The sequence below is a fragment of the Halichoerus grypus genome, chromosome 4 (genome assembly GCF_964656455.1).
Source record: "Halichoerus grypus chromosome 4, mHalGry1.hap1.1, whole genome shotgun sequence".
Taxonomy (NCBI): domain Eukaryota; kingdom Metazoa; phylum Chordata; class Mammalia; order Carnivora; family Phocidae; genus Halichoerus; species Halichoerus grypus.
This window is the reverse complement of record NC_135715.1, coordinates 121583308-121602836: the sequence shown is the minus strand read 5'-3', so window position 1 is coordinate 121602836 and position 19529 is coordinate 121583308. Positions and strand designations below refer to the sequence as shown.

The following is a 19529-nucleotide window of genomic DNA, read 5'->3' as shown; positions in this document are numbered from 1 at the left end:
GAAGGAGGGAGAGAGAGGAGGGGAGGAAGAAAAAGAAGAAGGAGGGAAGGACAGAGAGATGGACAGCCCTCAGTGTAATAACTGATTTAAGCAATGATCACCAACGGGTGCAAAACCATTGAGTAAAATGTAAGGAAAACAGTATTCATATGAATCCAAGTATCACATCACAAATTACTTCTTACTCCAAAAAGGAAAACCTGGCTGTTGACATTTTAACCAAATGCTCAAAATTACTATCTCCCATAGGGGGACAACTTGACATCATGTGTCTCTTGATTTGAAGCCATAAACAATATGTAATTCCTACCACCTATGTAGTACAATACTATACACTATTCACTTCCATAACATTCATCCTGAGTGTAACATGAGGAAACAATGATAAAACTTCAGAATGTGGTCACATGTACAAAACAAATGGCCTGGACTCTTTAAAAAAAACCAAACAAGTCAACAGTAAGTAGTATGTTGTCTTCTCTAGATTGAGAACTAAGGAGACTAAACAACCAAATGCAGTGCATGGAACTTAATAAGATCTCAAATTTCAAAAGAGAGAAGTAGCTATAAAAAACATTTGAGGAGCAAATGAGGATGTCTGAAAGAGCATAAACCAGATGATATTTAGATAGGAAAGTGTGCTTATCTAAGAGAATGTCTATTTTGCAGAGAGGCCTACTAAGGTACCCAGAGTTGTAGCGTCATGACGTCTGCAAATTCAAAAGTTGAGGGCAAAAGTGGGTATACATAAACACGTGTCTGTGTATGTGTGTGATGAAGCACATGGTGCAGAGAGTTAAAAATTGGTGGCATGATGATGGCTATGTGGGTGTTCACTGCGGTATTACTTCAAATTTGCTATATATTTGAAAGCAAACAAACTAAAACAAAAATATAACAAAAACAAAAAATTAGCAGCTTCTTACCTGTTGCCTTCTGTGCTCCTGCCAGCCTGGCTCTTATTAAGCCATGTCTCTCTTTGAGGCGAAGAATCCGAACTTTTGGAAACTGAGACATGTATTTATCCAAATTACCTTTTAGGTAGTCTGTATCGCAGTAAGAATAGACAAGGAAACACGTTGAGTAACTAGATCTGGGTAATACTAACAGTGGCTTCTCAGTATCAGATTCCAGAAACTATGATAGTTACTGTAGTCACTAAATTTTACTCCTTGGACCATGATTTTATTTTCTGATGTTATTTTCTTGGATGGCTTTTTGTCTGCATCCAATACTCCAAGCTATCTTTTTCTCAAATTCCAAATCCTTCTTTCCAGTGTTGTCAAGTGACATAGAGGAGGGCTCACCTTTTCTGAGTATTTGTCAGGACGGGCAAATTTGCCCTGAAATAAATGAAACTCCAGTTTCTGTACAAACTTACAAGGGCCCCTGCCAAGACCCAGACAAGAGGCTAAACATTATATGCAAATTGGAAAATTTGTGAAAGAAAGATATTACAACTGCAATTGGTTAAGGGCACTGTCACTTCCCTACTTTGACACCCTCTGAGTCATACCTCTTTTGTCTTGTTGGGTGGCCAAAGAGGTATCCATCCAAAGGAATGTTGTTGGGGTTTTATGGGATATATTTACATGACTTGCAGTCACTTCGATGTGTAATTAAGCTATTGACAGGTATCCCAGGTAGGAAAGGCTTCCAGAAGTACTTCTGCTGCTCACTTTCCTACTGATTTTGTGGGTTTTTTTTCTTAAAGAGGACACTGAAAACCATATAAGCTCCAGGTCTCTCCAAAGGGTTCTTCAGGTCCCTGGATCTGCCATTCATAAAAAGACTATTATTTGCTTGGTGACTGGATACTATTTCTGTTTATGCTTTCAAGGCCCCTTCTCAAAGTTTTCAACCAGTTTTTCTTAGGCATCTCACTGCTAACAGACCTCAGGGTGATTGTGGTAGGAGTTCTGAGGCTGAGGAAACTGGTTCATGCCGTTGTGGTCATGAAAAGAGCTAAGTTGTTCTATTAGGGCTATCCTCTCTTTGCTATTTTCTAAAATTTTCTGAAGTGGGTTGCATTGTGAGAATTTGTAGTGTGGTGGCAGTGGGACCTCAAGTGGAAATGGAGCACTTAATACACAAATTATGTGATCACCCCGAGAGGGAGATTCTTCACTTCTTCTAGACCATGGTGGGTTCTGCCTTTGCACTCTGTTGAAGCCTCATCTCTTTGGTTCTATTGGCAATTTGTCTTCTCAACACTTAACACATAATGTGCTTTGCCCTTGAGGAAGAAACCATCGGCCTTCCATTTCTTTGTTTTCCATAGAGTCTAACTCTGACTTCTTATTACCAGTGGGAAAGGCATCCTATTAATTGTAGGGTACTTGCTTATTAGATTTCATAAAACGGTTGAACATCTTCTGGTCTCTGGAACTTCAAAGTGCTCCAAGGAGCTATAGTTAGAAAATCATTTCTACATGGCAGAGAAGGCACAGCTGAAGGGAAGTCTGAGACAGCTAACTGAAGATAGAACTCACTTTCTATATCCCGTAGATGCTTGGCTTGATGCCTCTAAAGCACCACATGAAACAATGATTTGATATTTTTGCCATCCACCCAAATTGCTATCGCCTCATATCAGACTTTAATTTTCCAGGAGTGCTTTTCTTACCTTTGGTGCTGAAGTCATCTACCAGTAGAATCTCCTTGATGAGGTGTGGAGGAGAGCGATTAAGGACACTATGAACAGACCTCAGGAGAGTGGACCACACTTCATCCACAAAGCACATGATGACACTGGTGGTCGGGAGGTTATTGTGAACTAGCTGCTCAGCACACCTGGGCCAGGACACAAGCAGGGCTCATTTTAGAACCAAAGAGATGGTTTTAAAAGTCACAGAGTGCAATTTTACGTAGATGGACATATACTGACATGCTCTGTTTATCTGTCTGTGTGTCTATCTGTTTGTCTATATATCTGTTTATCCATCCATCCATCCAATATCTACTACATGTATCAGTGATGATTTTATCATCTGTTTTTCTTGAGGAGGGGTATAAGCAAAATAAACAAGCAGAGTAAGAATAACCAGTAACAGTAGTTGCTATAAAAGGACTAGCAATGCAGGACATGAGAAGTTCCTGTGGAGGCATCTTGCTGTAGGGGACAGGACATAGGCTTCGCAGGTGGTTAGACACTATTTTGAAGCTCACCCCCAATATTTCTCAGATCTTTATCCATTGATACCATACTTAATCTTTCTGTGTCTCCGTTTCTTCATCTTTAAAATTAGGTAAATGTTCTTATTCAACAGAGCTTTACAGTCTAGTGAGAATGCACGTAAAATGTCTAGCACAGTTCCTGGCATAGGGATTCACCAAATGGTAGCTAGTGCTATCCTACTTAGACCATATACCACAGGAGAACACTCTTACTTATTTAATGTTACCAAGTAGTTTCTGACTGCCCTTCCAAATGGCCTCCTGCCAAGTGCCAAAGGAAATATTCTCCCTTTCTCCCACCCTGCATGTGAGTGTATTTATGGATATATATGGAGATGTATAATTAAACTCTTCATATTCTCTATCTATTTAAGGGTTACTTGCTGAGACTTTCTGTGCTACAGAGTAACCACAGTAGAAATAATCCTCCTGCCACAGAGAGGAGGATAAAGCTACAGTGGGAGTTGGTATTCAGGTGGGTTTTAATTGGTCTTGGGTTTTTTTTCCACACCCTGCAATGTGTACTGCCTCGCTGCTGGCATTCTTCCATCCCTTGCCTGTTACTCTTCATTGGAACCTCACAAAAAGTATTTGTCATCCTTCTAACACAGCTACTATTAGTAATGTCATAATTAAATTACAATGATCATAAATAAATATTATAGGCAGGCTGTATTATTTCAATTTAAACCAACAGCATCTCTTCTCCTTTTTTTATGGAGGAATAATTGAAATCATGGTGAGGCTAGTTCATGATTATACTGTTAGTAAATGGCAGAGTTGGGACTCAAACTCTGGTCCGGTCTGGCTCCAGAAATAGCCATTCAGGAAGCCTTAAGTTCTCAAGAATAAAAGAAGCTGGCAGCAGATGTAACATTTTGTGGGAGCAGGCACTTCTGCCAGACAATATAGCTATACTTTTCTTAGTCTGTAAAAAAGAAATAGATAAGAGCAAAAACCATGGTAAAACCATATTTCCATGCATTCACCATTTATCAGTAGTACTTAATAAAGTATTATTATGTAGATAATTGTAACAACTGCTTGGGATCCGTATTTTTTACCCTCGTCTCTAAATAGAGCAAACTGAAGCTGGAGAAGTTAGATGACTTACCCAACATGATTCACCTAGAAAGGATATGTATGGAAATGTGAACAAATAGTTGTCAGTCCACTGCACTATGCTGATTTTTCTGTACTAAGATCATGGGTTTTGGAATCAGATAGATATGTGGGCAAATACCTGATCCCCTGATTACTGGCTTAGATTAAAGTTGTGTAACTCTTTTGAACCTCGATTTGCCAGAGATTAAGAACCTCCAAGCAGAGGTGAAGAATCACCTTATTGTAAGACTAAATGCAAATATTTTATAGAACTCACCTACTATATATCTGACAAACAGCAGATACTTAAGAATTTCTTAAGGTAGGCAAATCCAGCTTTGGTCTGTAATTTCAATGGTTCCCTAAAGTGGGTGGTTATGATACTAACCTACAAAACATTATGAAAACATACATATCCAATCACCGGCCCCAGAAAATCAATTCAGCAGTTCTGAATAGGCCCTGAGAATCTGTGTCTTAAAAAACAAACAAACTAATGTAAGTAAAAATCTACAAACAAAAAGACAACCCACAAGTTGTTGATAGGCCAGTTTGGGAACTTGAGCTCTAAGACAAAGTGGATTTAATTTTACTTACCATTGGTGGATAAACTTAAAAATAAAATAAAATAAATAAATAAACAAATAAATAAATCGAGGGCTGATAGGAGCATGTCCTGAATCTTCAAGTGATGTAAAATCAAAATGACACATTTTCATCAGGTATCCTGATCTAGTGATTAGGTACCCAATGTTAACGTTAACTAACAGCAACCTAAAGTAATCTGATTCTACCCTAGAGATCCACGAATTGGCATTTCTAAATAACATGAGATATCCCTGACTTCACTAAAGGCTGTAACAAATTACCAAAAAAAAAAATCTGCTTATCAGTTTCTTCCTCAATTTATCTCTTTCTTCTCACATTTTACCATGAACAGAAAAGAAATACCAGGCACCCTTCAACACTTGGCTTGGAACTCTCTTCAGCTAACTATCCAAGTTCATGGCATGCAATTTCTGCTTCCACACTGCTATCTGACACAATTTAGCCAAGGTTTCTGCCACTATCTTGGGAGGATCATTTTGCCTCCAGTTCCCAGTGATGTGTTCTTGCATTTCCTTCTGGACCCTCACAAGATGCACTTAGAATGCTCATATTTTTACCAAATTCTGTTCAAGACAATATGTGTATTCTTAAAGAGAACAGAAGCTTTCTTTTCTGTACTTCTCACTTCCTTCTAAGCCTTCACCTGTAGCATCTTTAACATGCGTGTTTCTACCAACAATTTCTTCAAGGCAATGCAGGCTTTGCCTGTCATGCTTCTCAAAATGCTCCCAGCTTTGATCTATTATTCAATTCTTTGGCTATTACTTGAATAATCCTTCCACATTTTTAGGTATTTGTTATAGCAGCAACCTACTCTTTGAAACCAAAATTATATTCGTTTCCTCTGGCTGCTGTAACCAACTTTATGGCTTAAAACAACAGAAACATATTCTTTCACAGCTCTGGAGGCCATGTCATTGATTTATTGATTTTATTTCTTGTCTTCTGCATCCAGAATTTCCTGCTTACTACAATGCCACAAGCTTCTAGCATAGTTGCACATAATTAATATTTGATAAATATGTATTAAATGGGAGGATGAAAAAAATGGAGCTTAAATCAAAAGATTAATGGGGGAAGGAGAGACATTTTTCTTTGAGCTAGGAAGAAAAAAGGTGGTAATGTATATAGACGAGTTTATGCATAGAGAAGTTGAAAGAATTTGCAGCTCATGTTGGAGGAAAGGTTGTTTGTTAATGTGATAGGGTAGGGGTTTGAGAAGAATGGAGAATATTTGGAACAGACACTATGAATAATGGGAGGGAGTACTGGCCAACTACACATAAAAGGATTTCTGGAGATCTCAAAATTTTAGTCAAAATACCGGTGTGATTTACTCCACCAGGGTCTGTCAGCCTGGGTGTAGAGGGAGATAAAAGCAGAGTGGTAAATTAGTCCAAGTCTAGGGGTCATCAGAGCAAACAAAATAGAAAGAAAAACGATAGAGGATTTTGAGGATACTGCTATAAAATGGGTAAAGTTTCCATCGTGGGCTGTATGTTGGGAGAGAGGAAGTAAAGCTAAGAGGAGTTTAATAGCCTGAGGAAGACATCAGTGAGGTCCTATGACTTCCTCATCTCTAATTTTATAATGTAAGTGGATGGAAAATGCACATTTTACACTTAAATATTCCTTACACCATTTGGTGCTGAGAAAAACAAACCAATTCTACAAAGGAAGGGTCAGCTGCACAAATTCTGCCTGAGCCATCTGAACCAACAAGCCTCACTGTGAAGCCCTGAGAATTGCTTTATTGTTAAAATTTGGTTGACATTAGAAAATCTAGTTACAAACGAGAATACATCAGGGAGTTAACCATGTAGGCTAACGCAGATGAATCTTCTTATATAATAATAAATCAGTAGATTTTTCGTCTCTTTCAGAAGGAACTTCCAAGAAATGTTGTAACATTAGCCAGTTTGAAATTGGAGATGGGAAGCGCTCTCAGTCATTTGAGATTTGGGGGAGGCACCTCCCACTAGCCAAATATCTCAGCTTCCATTCTCCCCATCCCATCATGGTGTCTTAGTTTTACCATTAGAAATCCGTATGGGTGGGGTCATGAAGGATTCCACCAGATGCCAGGATCCCAAGAAATAAGTAGTACCCGTGCCAATTATTGGCAGACACGTATTTCAGATGCATTTTAAGAACCCATTGAAGATGACTCTGTGGGAGATTATATTGTACAGGTCACACTGGTGCCTGGAAAAAGGGGCAGCATTAAAGGATGGGGAAGGGGAGCACAGAAGGAGGTGAGAGAGGCTCGAAATACGAAGTTGCAGAGTGTGCCTTGCTTTGGGTGGCTGAGATGTCAGGCCACCCTAACATTTATATGTACCTGGTTTCCTGCACAACTCAGCAGGCTAAACAAGTTTCCAGGTGTCTAGAAAAACTAGCAAGCTTGCTTTGTCTCAAGGCACAGTGCATCAGACCAGAAAGGCTTTCCACATTAACTTTTGCGCCCTTCTTATGTACTGACAGTCATCTAGGTTACTACCGGCTGTAGAAACAATTTCAAATTATCCTCCGCTGACCAACTAAAAGCAAATTTCCTTTCTTCCAATTTATCTATTGAAAACCCTGCTTTCTGCTATATTGAGGGGAGGAGTTGCAGCTCAAGTCAAGTCTCATTTAAATGCAAGCGATTTCTGGGTTTGTAATCTTTTTTGAGGTTAAGAAATCATATTTTTATTCTATATGCTCATCCATTCCACAAGCCAGGTGTTTGGAGTCCACAGAGTCCATGCTATATGCGAAAATGAAGCCGATCTGTTTTGTTTGGCGGAAGCCTGGAGTTACATTATGGCGGCCCACCCAAGTACTAAGCCCAAACTGGGAGTCCGCCATGAGGTCCACTGTCCAGCAAATAGTTGACACTACTGTGGTGGTACAGCTTTCTGGACTTCCGCTAGACTTGGGAAAGATGACAAGGGACAGAGTTTTGATTCCTTTCTGACACTTATTGGCTGCGTGACCACCAGTAAATGGTGTAACTGTGCATACCCTCGGCTTCTTTACTTTTAGGGTGAAGATTACAATACCTTCCTCACAAAATGTCTGTGAAGATTTGACGTGATAATGGATAAAAAAATACTGTGTAAGTCCCATAGTAAAAACCCATGTGAGGACCTGTGAGTGTCCACAATACAAACACACACATTTTGACTGGGTAGACTGACCTTTTCTCAGGCAAACCTTTAATTCAGATCTATCAAGCGCTCATCAGTTATCAAGAGACTCAGGGAGTGAAGTGTTTTGCCTTTTTGGCTTGTGTGTGCTGAATGCTCAGCCACTAACCTGATTTGAATGTAGTCTATCCAATAAAGAAGGTTTCAAATCGTAAGATTGGGGGAATGATAACATTCTCTCATTTTTATGAATTTTTCATTTTATTCCAAAACCGTCAAAATGTACTATGTGGGTCAAGTCTCAGTCTCCTCAGGTTTGAACAGAAGGTCGAGGAAAATATTTCTCAACTTCGATTTGCAATTCAACTAGTGCCTGGAGGTAAGCCTTCAGGGGCCTTCACTCCCTAAGCTCTGCTATCTTCGGGAGGATCAGAAGGGGAATCGGGCATGCTGAGGAGGAGCTCCGTCCAGAATTATACTCTTTTCTACAAGACGTTCAATATATTGGGGCTTCTTGGCTTCTCCCTGATAACAGGGTATAGTTATATAAAAAGTTTACTTTTATGTTTTGTTCTTTCTAGGGTAGAAAACCCTGACATTCAGTCAGAATTGCCTGACTGCTAATTTAGAAGATTTCAGTCACACTCACCACTACTCCAAAGGCCTCAGCCAGCTGAGGCTGTGGTTGCTGAGGTCACCCTATAACCATCCAAGCTACTGGACTCAGGATCAACATTCCCCACTTTAACAATCATCTATTTTGAGCAAGCAGCTGTCAGAGTGAAATCGGGATGAAAGGGAAAAGAGCAGAGGTGGTGTCATGTGGCAGAAATAGTTCTGGGTGGCGGTCAGGGCACCTTGGGGGTAGCTATGACCTTGAACAAGTCACTTCTCTTCTCCCACTTCGGGACCGGATTAGATTTGACTTTGACGCTTCATCCAGGACTAACATTCTCTGGTTGTCTATGCAACCTGAGCCTTGTTCACCCGTAAGTGCTTCCCTCTGAGTCAAGAGACCCTTGAGAAAAGGTAAGTTAAATGTTTTTTTTTTTTTTTTTTCCCACATTTTCTCACTGGTCCTTAGAAGAACCTTAACAAGGTCCTAAGGGGATCTGGATTCTGCTTACTTTCCATGGTCTCATTTCCATCGCTCTCCCCCACTGCATGTCGGATTTCCTTCAGTTTCTTAATGGATCATTTTTTTTGTAACCCTTTTGCCCCACTTCTCTGACTCCCTACCCCTTCAGGTCTCTGTCCTCTCTCAAGCCAGGTTCGGGCTCTCCCCTCCTTACTCTGGGAGTACCCTGTGCTTCCACAAAACGTTCTGCTGTACTTGCCTTGGAGGCAGGGACCTTGCTCAGACGGTAGATCACATAGTGGGAGCTCAGGGCCATTTGCTCACCGCTGAGCTGTGGTTGTTGGCAATTTTAGACTCTCCTTTGCTTAGTGCTGTATAGAAAATAATTTCCTATCAATTTTCTCTCTGAGGAGGTAGCTGACATGCAACACTAATTCCTTTCGCACACCTCTGACTCATGTGTAAGGAAGAAGAAGAGAGGTGTTTTAATTTGTCAAAGTTATATGATTATAAGGAAGCAAAGGAAAAGGAAGGAGGAGCTGTATCCTCATGGAAAGAGGACTAGGATTGTATGTCAGGAAACTTTCCTTTGAGTCGCAACTCGACTATTGGCTTGCAGGGACAGCAGATAGATCATTTGTTCTTCTCAAACCTCGGCCTCATTTTCTCATCTGTAAGTCATCTGAGTGATAGTACGTCTTTTGTAGCATTGCTGTGAGGATTGGTTAGAATTAAAGTGCGCCCACACATACTTATAAAATCTACACATACACGTGCACACACAAAGGCACCGTTGCCTAGAGCATAAATAAGCACTTTTTTGGTGAGGCCCAGCAAGCAAGAATCCCCTTATTCAGACAGCCTGGGCAAGCCCAAGAGAGGTGAGGGTGATGGTCACTCTGAGGAGCTGGTTCGGGGAGAGAGCCAGCCCAGTGTGGTAGAATCATTACTGAGTGAGAGAGAATCGGAAGGCTAAAGTTTGGGTCCCAATGCTGTCACTTGTGAGCTGTTGGACCTTTGGCCAGAATACCTTTCACTGTGTTTTTTTTTTTCCTCATCTGTTAAGGGGATGTGACACTTTATCAGTCTGGCACGACTATTGTCAGGATCAAGTGGGATGGTGTGCGTGAAGCATGAACGGTCCCAGCTGCCTGGTACAGGGAGCCCCGCTCCTGATAGGCGGTGAGCAGATAACGTGTGGAAGGAAGTGGACTGCTACCAGTGAATTATCTGCTGCCGTCTGAAACCTCAGCTGTCTCTTCAGGGTCCGGTTTCTCCACAGGTAGAGCTGGGACGGTGACTGTCCCTGCCTTGAGGAATGGTTTTCAGGATCAGATGAGAGGAAGCAAGTTGGGAAGGCCCTTGTAAATACTGTCTCTCCATACTGCTCCTTCTCACACATGTCCACATAACAACATTTTAGAAGCGGAGCCAATTTAGGAGATAATTTAGTTTGGAATAATGTAGACTTTTTTTAAACATAGAGGGGACTCTAAAAAGCTCCTTTCATTTTGAAAGCAAACAACAAAAAAGAGCTTCTAAACACTGTTATTTTTCCCCAATCTTCTGACCCTTGAGCAAACAATGTTTCATTCTTGAGAGGTTCTGCTGGGAATGGGTCGCCCAGAACAGCCCAACACGTAGTTATTTTCTGAGACAAGAGTACCCAGGGCAACACTGCAGCAAGTTTGATAAAATTAGGCTGGTGGTTAAATTCGGCACATGGATTAGATGAGCAAAAGAGAAGTGTAAATAGGTTCAAATTCTTAACATTTATTGACTCCTCTCTCCCAGAGACATTTCTAGGTCTTTGGCAGTATTTAGGAGAAAAAGTCACTGATCTGCTTTAACATTTCTCAGTTTTACATTAATCAGTTTCACTGTTTTCCTCTCTTCGCATTAGTAGCAGAAATGTGTTTTATGTCCTCTGATCATCTTTCTCCTTATTACTCTCAAGTGATGGGGTGAGTGTGATAAATGAAAGTATTGAAAGGCCCTGTGTCATCTTTTGGCTATGTTTAACCTTTGTTATGCTATGGTCTAGCCTGTACTGTTTAAACAAATTTTGCTCTTTATTCCCTGCTCTCCGACATGACTTTTCAGTGAAAGAGCACGCTGTGCTCTAACACACAAACACACAAATGTGCACTAATGTACATGTATACACACACACACACACACATGCACACGCACAATTCAGAAGCACCAGAAATAACCCTTTTAAATCATCTTGGCAGATGTTTCTTTCCTGCTCCTGTTTAGTTTCCCAGGGAACTTCTGCAGTCAGTTTTAGATAATACTCCCTTTTCACTGTTAGTCACAAAAGCAGTCTCATTTCATCAATTAAAATATCCATCCTGTGTAAAAACAAAGAATTTGAACTTCATTTAACTTTCAAGTTTCTCTTTTCTCCCAGCCCGATAAATTCTTAGGAGCCTGAACTTCAGACAGACATGCGGTCAGTTTATGTTTTCTCTCCTGACTCCTCCTCCTCTAGTAATTTATTAGTTATAGTTTTTGACCTCAGTAGGATTGAGAGGGGAGGAAAGGGTGGAAATGAAGGTTCCAGAAAGGTTTTTCTCCCCCCTCAGTAATTTAGACTGGTTTGTGGCAAATGCATGGCGCTATCCTTTGCTTTTCATATGTGCTGGAAGAAAAGTCCCTGTAGCTGTGTAGGAAGGAATCAAAGTATTGGTTGACAGTCCCAGCTCTGGGCTAAAGAGAGTAAAGATCGGTTTTAATTGCTTTATAGAGGGGCTGGCCAGAGTTCTGTAGGAAAAGCAAAGTGTTAAATGAAGCAACAGAGTAGCCCCATGACGATGCAGTAGTGGTAGAACAGCATGCTATAATTCTTATTGTACTTTAAAAACTAAATGCTGGCAGCAAAAAATTTTTTGAGTCATTTTTCTCTAAAACAGATTCCGGAAGTGCACTCTTAAAATAAGTTCATTTTTGGAGTGTCATCTTAACTAGATAGCGGCAGGCCAGAAGACAGACTTCTTTCCGTAGAATGGCCCTGCCTTTTCCACAGATAGGACTGTGTTTTAGCTGATTATTTAGTTTGTGTTTTAGCTGATTATTTAGTTTGATTATTGCTGACTGAAACAAACTTCAATAATTGAGAGCAAGAACTGTTAAGGATTAGCTTTTTATAAAGAAGAAAATTAAATATGGAACTTTGTTTTTTATTTTTATTTTTTTAAAGATTTTATTTATTTATTTGACAGAGAGAGAGAGAGACAAAGAGAGAGGGAACACAAGCAGAGGGAGAGGAAGCGGGAGAAGCAGGCTTCCGGCCGAGCAGGGAGCCCGATGCGGGGCTCGATCCCAGGACCCCGGGATCATGACCTGAGCCGAAGGCAGACGCTTAACGACGGAGCCACCCAGGTGCCCCTAAATATGGAACTTTAAAATGACTATCAAAAATTTTTATTTAAAGCATATTTTATAGGCAAAAATTCTAGGCAAAAATGAAACTGCATTTTACTTATGGACATCAAACATTGTTATAAATAAAATAAGGAGATTTTTCCTCCCTTGAAAGTCAAAACATTAAAATGAAAAACCAAACAATAAAACTGTGAACTAAAGAACAATGAATCAATGAATAGATTATAGTGTTAGAACAGGATGTATTTACCTTAAACCAGATACTAACATACTCTGTATATTCAAAGTGAAAAAGTAGGAAGTCATTATTAATTTATAAAAAGACTTATTGCATGCCATATTTGAATAGCTACCTCTCATTTATTGTTTTAAAGTAACATCAATTTTCAAAAAGCATTTCTGAGAAACATATCTTTTAAAACCATATTGCTCAGGGCCAAGGGGGCAAAAAATGAAGGAAAAGACAGAGTTTCCTGGAGAAGCTTATACTTTCACTGAGGAGGCAAAACAGATTGTCAAGGCTCGAGTGAAGGAAGAGCACACGACAGGGAGTGTTTCAGTGACTGTGAGCACATTAAAGGTCGTTGGACTTTAGAGGTCATAGTCAAATCATGGTCTAGGAGGAGATAAGCTGCAGTTGGATTTTGAGTAATGTCAGACCAGTTGAGGATGGTGGGGCCGGTAGGAAGACACCAGTTAAGAGGAACATCAGTGGATGATACGGAACGTGAAAAGCAGGGAAAGGTAATGAGATACTTTCTTAACGCGAAGGCCCAGAGTAGAGAGAATGTCATATGCAGAAAGTTCCAGTTATCCTGCAAGGGACAGAGACTAGGGTGGCACTGCAAAGGAGAGCCAGAATAATGCTGATGACAGAGAGGAGTCCTCGTGCTTTTGGAAGAGGCCATGACTACATCTCAACAGCTTAGAAATGGTTCTCCGGGACTCAGGAGAGAAGGAGGGAAGAGCAGCTTGGAAAATAGAGTTTGATTTTGGAACTAGAGCAGGTGAAATTATCCTGGACATCCTGCTTGTCTCCTCTCCTTCTCAGGGCCAACCTCATCCTGGCATATCAGTTAAATCATCCTTAAGAAGATATTAACTTAACTGGTACTGGTTAATATCTTTACTCAGGGGAATTGAATTTAAATGAACGTACTAGCAAATCTATGGTTTTCATCCTTTTTTTGGCTCAATGTATATTCAATAGGCAGTTATGATATGCCAGTTACTGTGTTAATCATCCCATAGTGGTGCATTTTTGGGAAATGTAAAGAGCAGTGAGGGAGATATTCCCCAGAACTCTTAAAATTTAAGGGCTTCAGTGGGCTGCTGCTGTGGCTAATTTTAAGGCAAGCCCTCCTGTCCTCCTGTGTTCTTATAGCTCTCTCTGTCTCTCCCTCTCACATGTTTTCTTATTATATTCTATGACAATTTTCCCCTTACGCTGACTTCTAAAATTTAGTATATTCAAAAATCTTATTGTGTGCATTCTTGTAAGCCATTTCAGATACTTTGTGAGCAAGGCTAAAAATAAACTCAAAGTAAGAAGACTTCAGATCGTGCCAACCTGATGAATCAAATGTTTTTCATTTGTATTTTCTCCCAACCTTTATCCATATGAATACATAATTTGCACATATTTATAGTCAGAGTGTTCGGGTAAAAGAGAAGAAAAATAATTTACCCTCTTTCAAGGAAGAGCGGCACACACGGGCTGAAATACTTCAGCGGGCCCTGTACATTGGATCCCTGGTGGCTATAGAGTCACCTCCATCCTGTTGGCATAGAGCATGAGGGAGGCTGCTTGCCGAGAGCGCCTATGTTTAGCCAAGGTGGGTTGTGTGATAAGAGGGAGGGGGCCTGGCCACATGCTGTCTGACTCATCCTCTCAAGCACACGTGTCAATGTCTCCTCTGTTGGGACCGCCTCCTTCAGAAGACAGAGCCTGCCTGTGACTTTTCTGCCACCTTCATCTTCCACACACCAATTTTCAGAAACTGATAGGCGCTGGGCACTGTTGAGCCTTCAGTAACTCACGTGGCCGGTAACATCATTATTACTTGCTGCCGGCTCTCACGCAATTGCCCTTTCTCTGGTTTGGAACTGCAGCCCGCGAGCTTCGGTGCAGTGGCCGACTCTTCCCCGGGCTCCGAAGCAGTCTGCCAGGCCACTGAAGGGGTGTAAAAATGAAGCTACTTGACCTACTGCTTCGTTCTCTGGCATTTCGTGTTCCATTTATGTGTGCGTACATAAATATATGTGTGATACGTGATTTTGGATCATAGCTGGTCCCACATAATTTTTAGGATCCTTTTGGGGGTTAATTGGCCAGAGATAAAGAGCACAGCATAATTTTGAGCATGGATTTTAATAATTGCTTTACATTTACTGCTCTATGACCACAGCCTCAGTTTTATCATCTTTATTTTGGGCCTATTTGTGTTCTCCTCCAGGTTCTGTGTTTTACCAGGGTGAGTGAGGGACACGAGTGGCACGGTGCTTAGTCTAAGCAGGTGTTGGTGTTTGACTGACAGCCACCTGCCAATGGCCGAGAGAGCTGAAGATGGCTTCCCTTAGCTGACGTCACCATGAAGAGGCTCTTCTTACAAATACGACAGGCACATCTGTATCTGCCTTCCTCCTAGGAACACCGGCCACCTAGATCACAAGCAAGGGTTTTCCCCTGAGGCCAAACAAGGCCGTTGGCTTACCTACCACAGCCGCTAAGTCTGAATCTTGACATTCCCTAATTCCAACTTCTAGGCAAACATTGTTTGGCTCAGGAATTGACTATCAAGTCATACGTGGAACTGTATTATCAATTAATGGATGTGAACATATGGCTACAAAGTACCCTCACTTATGAGGGGGCCAAAAAGAACCAGGAACCAAACTGCATTTGAATCAGATGAGATACTTGTGATCTGATCCACCTCCTGGTGATGTAGTTATAGGACTTTAATTCATTGAAGAACTGGTTCATGAAGGCTCACTGGGCAGCTTTAGTGCTTGGGAAAAGTGATATAATTTCTGAGGGCCCTCATCCAAGAATTTGAACCCATCATATCTGCCAGCTCTTTCTGGGGCTCTTATGAAGTTCATGTGGTGTGTATGCAGGCTCTTTGTAAATGGTGAAATTCTAAACCTATAAGTGGTTGTTTATAGGCTCTTATGCATCCTGCAGGTGTTGCATGTTATTAACTGACCGACTTTTCCCAATGTTATTTTCCCTCTATAACTGAACTCCTGAATGTCTACCATCCCACCTACAAAGGACATTAAATTTTAGCGAGTAAAGTCATTTCTTCAGTTGCTATTATGGTGATCATTAGTCATGATTAGGCAGAATTCTACTGGTTAAGATATAATTCCAGGGAGGCCTAGAGGCACCTTCTTTGTGCTCATTTCCCAAATATATCCCTGACAAACTTGCTAATAATGTAAAGTTCTGAAATTGTGAATTCATGTCATTGTCACAGTTTTAATGGAATTACATTTTAAGCTCTACCATTCATATACGCCTTATTAGGAATTAAGTTCATCTAATAGTTTTAATAAGTTTTCAGTAGAGGAAAGGAATGGAACATGAGCTGATAGGGGTGAGAGCCAAAGTCTCAGAGAAGTTAAGTGTGGAGAGAGATCACAGTGGGTATGCTATATCAGAATTTTTCTCCATGTGGATGGTAGACTATTTGGACTATGTCTCATGATTAATGTTGCTTTAATTCTCTAGGTGACCAAAAATCATGCAAAATTATCTAGAAATAAATCTCTACAGAAGGGCCAAAATACTTCAGATGGAGGAAAGAGAAGAGAAATGCATCTTACCCAGCAGGTCTTGTGTCTTCAATGGCTCTGTCCACTGGGATCAAATCGCTGAGGTAGACATTGAAGTTTCCTTCTTTCCATCTTCTTTCTGCCTCCTTCTCCTTTCCATGGGGAACGACTACGGGCCGTCCAAATTGGCCTGGAGCTTTGGGGTCCCTTGGAGAAAGTGTCACGTCAATTTTTAACACATGTTGCATTCCACGTTCTTCAGGTACCAAGGCTTTTACGTGATTTCGGTTGAGTTCTGCAGGTTGGGCCTTGGCAGTCAAGTCGATTCTTGCTGGCTCTAGCCCCTCAGCTAAGGCTTGATGGGTTTGAGAGACTGTTGCTCTCTGTGCAAGGAAAGATGCCTCACTTCTATTCCTGGCAATGTGTTTCCCTCGGCTTTCACCCAATACAATAGGGAGCACAGTTTTGTTTTTAGGATTGGGGGCCTGTTTGGTGTCTGTCTTTAGCTCCTCCTCCTTGGTTATAATCACAACGTGGCTTTCAGAGAAACTGAATTTCTTCCCACCAGCCACTTTGGCTCCATCATCCCTTGGCAAGCCTCCCAACGGCGCTTCGTTAATAGATTGCTTCTTTGAGCGATTTGAATTGGCAATAAACTTGGAAAAGGGAAGGCTCTCATTGGCTCCGTGTTTATTTGAATCTAGTTCTTTGCTCTGAGTCTCAGTTTTATTTAAGGCTATGGCTTCCCTAGATTTTGGCAACAGTGGGCTGGCAGGGTGCGTCCTCTCATTTGCTACTGCCTGTGATTGCTGCTCTGATCTGTCAGTATCAGGACTGACGGTCACATTTGGATTTCTTTCGGCTGCTTGTTTTGATGCATCACTGCCAAGACTAGGACTCTTCGGGGCCTCCTGGTTTATATGGTCGGGTCCCGCGTGTACAGAGATTTCGGCCAATTGAGTTTCTCTTGCAGCTATGAATGGGGTTCTCTGAGCCCCCTGAGTTCTCATTCGCTTTGCCATGTGGCGAGAGTGGGCTTCAGGTCTGAGGTCCTGCCTCTCTGTGTTTTGCTTGGTCAAAGTCACCGGAAGGGTCTGTAGATACTCAGGATGCCACAAAGGGGCAACCTTGCCCCTTCCCGGGGCGTTCTGCATTTTTCTTTCTCTCTGGGTTTGGTCCAAGTCATCCTCAACCTTGAGCATACTCTTCTCAGTTTTTCTAAAGCTCTCTTTGCCCCATATGCCCTTCCCATGTCCCCTCAGTGGGGGCTTCATTTCTTTTATGCTGCTGTAAAGGATCTTCGTTTGGTCTGGCTGAACTCGGAATCCTATCCGCTCCCTCCTGACGATGTCTTCCTTGAGGACCCGAGTGTTGATCTCACTGAATGACAGGCGGAGAGCTGCCATGTCAAAGAGCAGCCAGATGACAGAAGCTACAAATATAAATGCCAGGACTCGCCCGCTTCCTCGGAAAAACTTTCGAATCTTGTTCATGGTGCAGAGGCTTCGCTTGCAGCCTACCCTCCCCTCGAGCCTGCTTACCTTGAGTGGAAGGAGGGAGCTGAAGTAGCAGCAGCAGGGTTGCCAGGAAGCACCCCCTCCCCTGAACCCAGCGGCAAGAGCGGTCCGAGGGGGAAAGCTCAGCTCCGACTGCTTGTCAGTCTCCGCCTGCGTGGCATTTCACAGCAGAGCCTCTGTGCCTGCTCAGCTGGCCCCTGGCTAAACCGTGCTAAACACTGCCCGTAGGTCACTCCGGGAGCAGTCGATTCCAGCCACCGGACAGTTCAACATATCACTTGTCTCCCCCCAGCCCACGTCCACCTTCCTATAAGCCCAAGAAAAGGTGGGGGCCGGGCTGGGGCTGCCACTTCTCTCCTCCCAGTGCTCCGTCTGCACGCTGTAACTCAACACCACTTCTCATAAGGAAAACATTTCAAGCCATTACCCAGAAAACTTCATTCAGCTCTCACCTTCCGTGTTAGGTGAGAGTGTGTGTGTTTTCTGGGCAATTAAAAGGAAAGAAAACTTGGAGGCCATGTGTTCCTGGTTTGTAACCCCACCTACCCCATGCCTGCTCATTAACCCTGTTGTGCCCAGGTCTCTGAACGATCTGGCCCAGCAAACAATCCCTGACCTTCATGTTTTGGCTTTGAGAGGCAACAGCTTAAAGAAGGGGTCAAGCGTGATCTCAATACCAGAGGTGGATGTTTAATTATTCAGCAGTTTTCCTTGAGTGGGAGTCAAAATGTTTCTTTAGAAGTCAATGGTTTTTTAAAACGACTCCATCTATTTTTATTATTAGATTGACTAGACATAAACTTAATTTGTCACATTGCTGTAAAATCTTCTAAACACTAACTCTCAGTTTCGGTACTTGTCTTGCCACAGAGCAGTAACAAACACTTTGCAGAGTGTCCTGGGGGTTGGACCAGACTTGGGGTGGCACTGGGAGACTGGCAGAGCAGTGATCCCCACGCAGGCTTCATGTTAGAATCACTCTAAAGAAGTGCCCCCCCGCCCCCAATTTTGATTGACTGATGGGGAGTGGGGACAGCGACAGCAGTTGGTCTGGTGTTGTGCTTTTAAGAAGCTTCCCGGGTCTTTATAATGTACAGCCAAAGCTGAGAAACACTGGTCTAGAATAAAATGCCTCTCATTTTTTTTTAAAGGTTTTATTTATTTATTTGACTGGGAGAGAGAGCACAGCAAGGGGAGTGGCCGAGGGAAAGGGAGAGGCAGACTCCCCACTGAGCAGGGAGCCCCACTCAGGGCTCCATCCCAGGACCTGAGGATCATGACCTGAGCCAAAGGCAGACGCTTAACCTACTGAGCCACTCAGGTACCCCATATTTTTTGTTTGTTTTTGAACACTCTCATAATTTTTGTGAAATTCCCTCCCAGATAGAGTAGAACTGAATCAAAATCCGCATTTTAACATCACGTATTATAAACATTGTCCATGAAGTTTGAGAAGCACTTCTGGGGAGCACTGTTCTCTTGGGAACTTTGAGCGGTCTGTAGACGGCAATGCCACTTATTGCTCCAGTGTGGGGGAGGGCGGGGGCATAGCGTCTCTGCTCTCTGGTAAATATAGGCTCCTGAAGACTTGGGAAGGGAAGAAGGACAAATTCTGAATTCTCTATACTTATGCATTACCTTCTGTAGCATTTGGCCTTTAAATCTGCACCTTGCCCCAACGGAGAAAAGCCTGATAAATGCAGCTATCGTAACATGTTTCTTGAATCCCCAATTCTCCTTTTT

At 42.1% G+C, this 19529-nt stretch overlaps 1 protein-coding gene across 1 annotated transcript in view; it reads right to left on the bottom strand.

The window, feature by feature from the left end:
- GALNT5 (polypeptide N-acetylgalactosaminyltransferase 5) overlaps positions 1 to 17762 on the bottom strand; it is a 41556-nt gene extending 23794 nt beyond the window's left edge. The window contains exons 1-3 of the mRNA XM_036092216.2: positions 16321 to 17762; positions 2627 to 2793; positions 927 to 1046 (exon numbers count right to left, since the gene is read on the bottom strand). Coding sequence (XP_035948109.1) covers positions 927 to 1046; positions 2627 to 2793; positions 16321 to 17762 — 1729 coding nt within the window. The remainder of the gene's footprint in view (positions 1 to 926; positions 1047 to 2626; positions 2794 to 16320) is intronic.
- Between the last annotated feature and the right edge of the window lie 1767 nt (positions 17763 to 19529).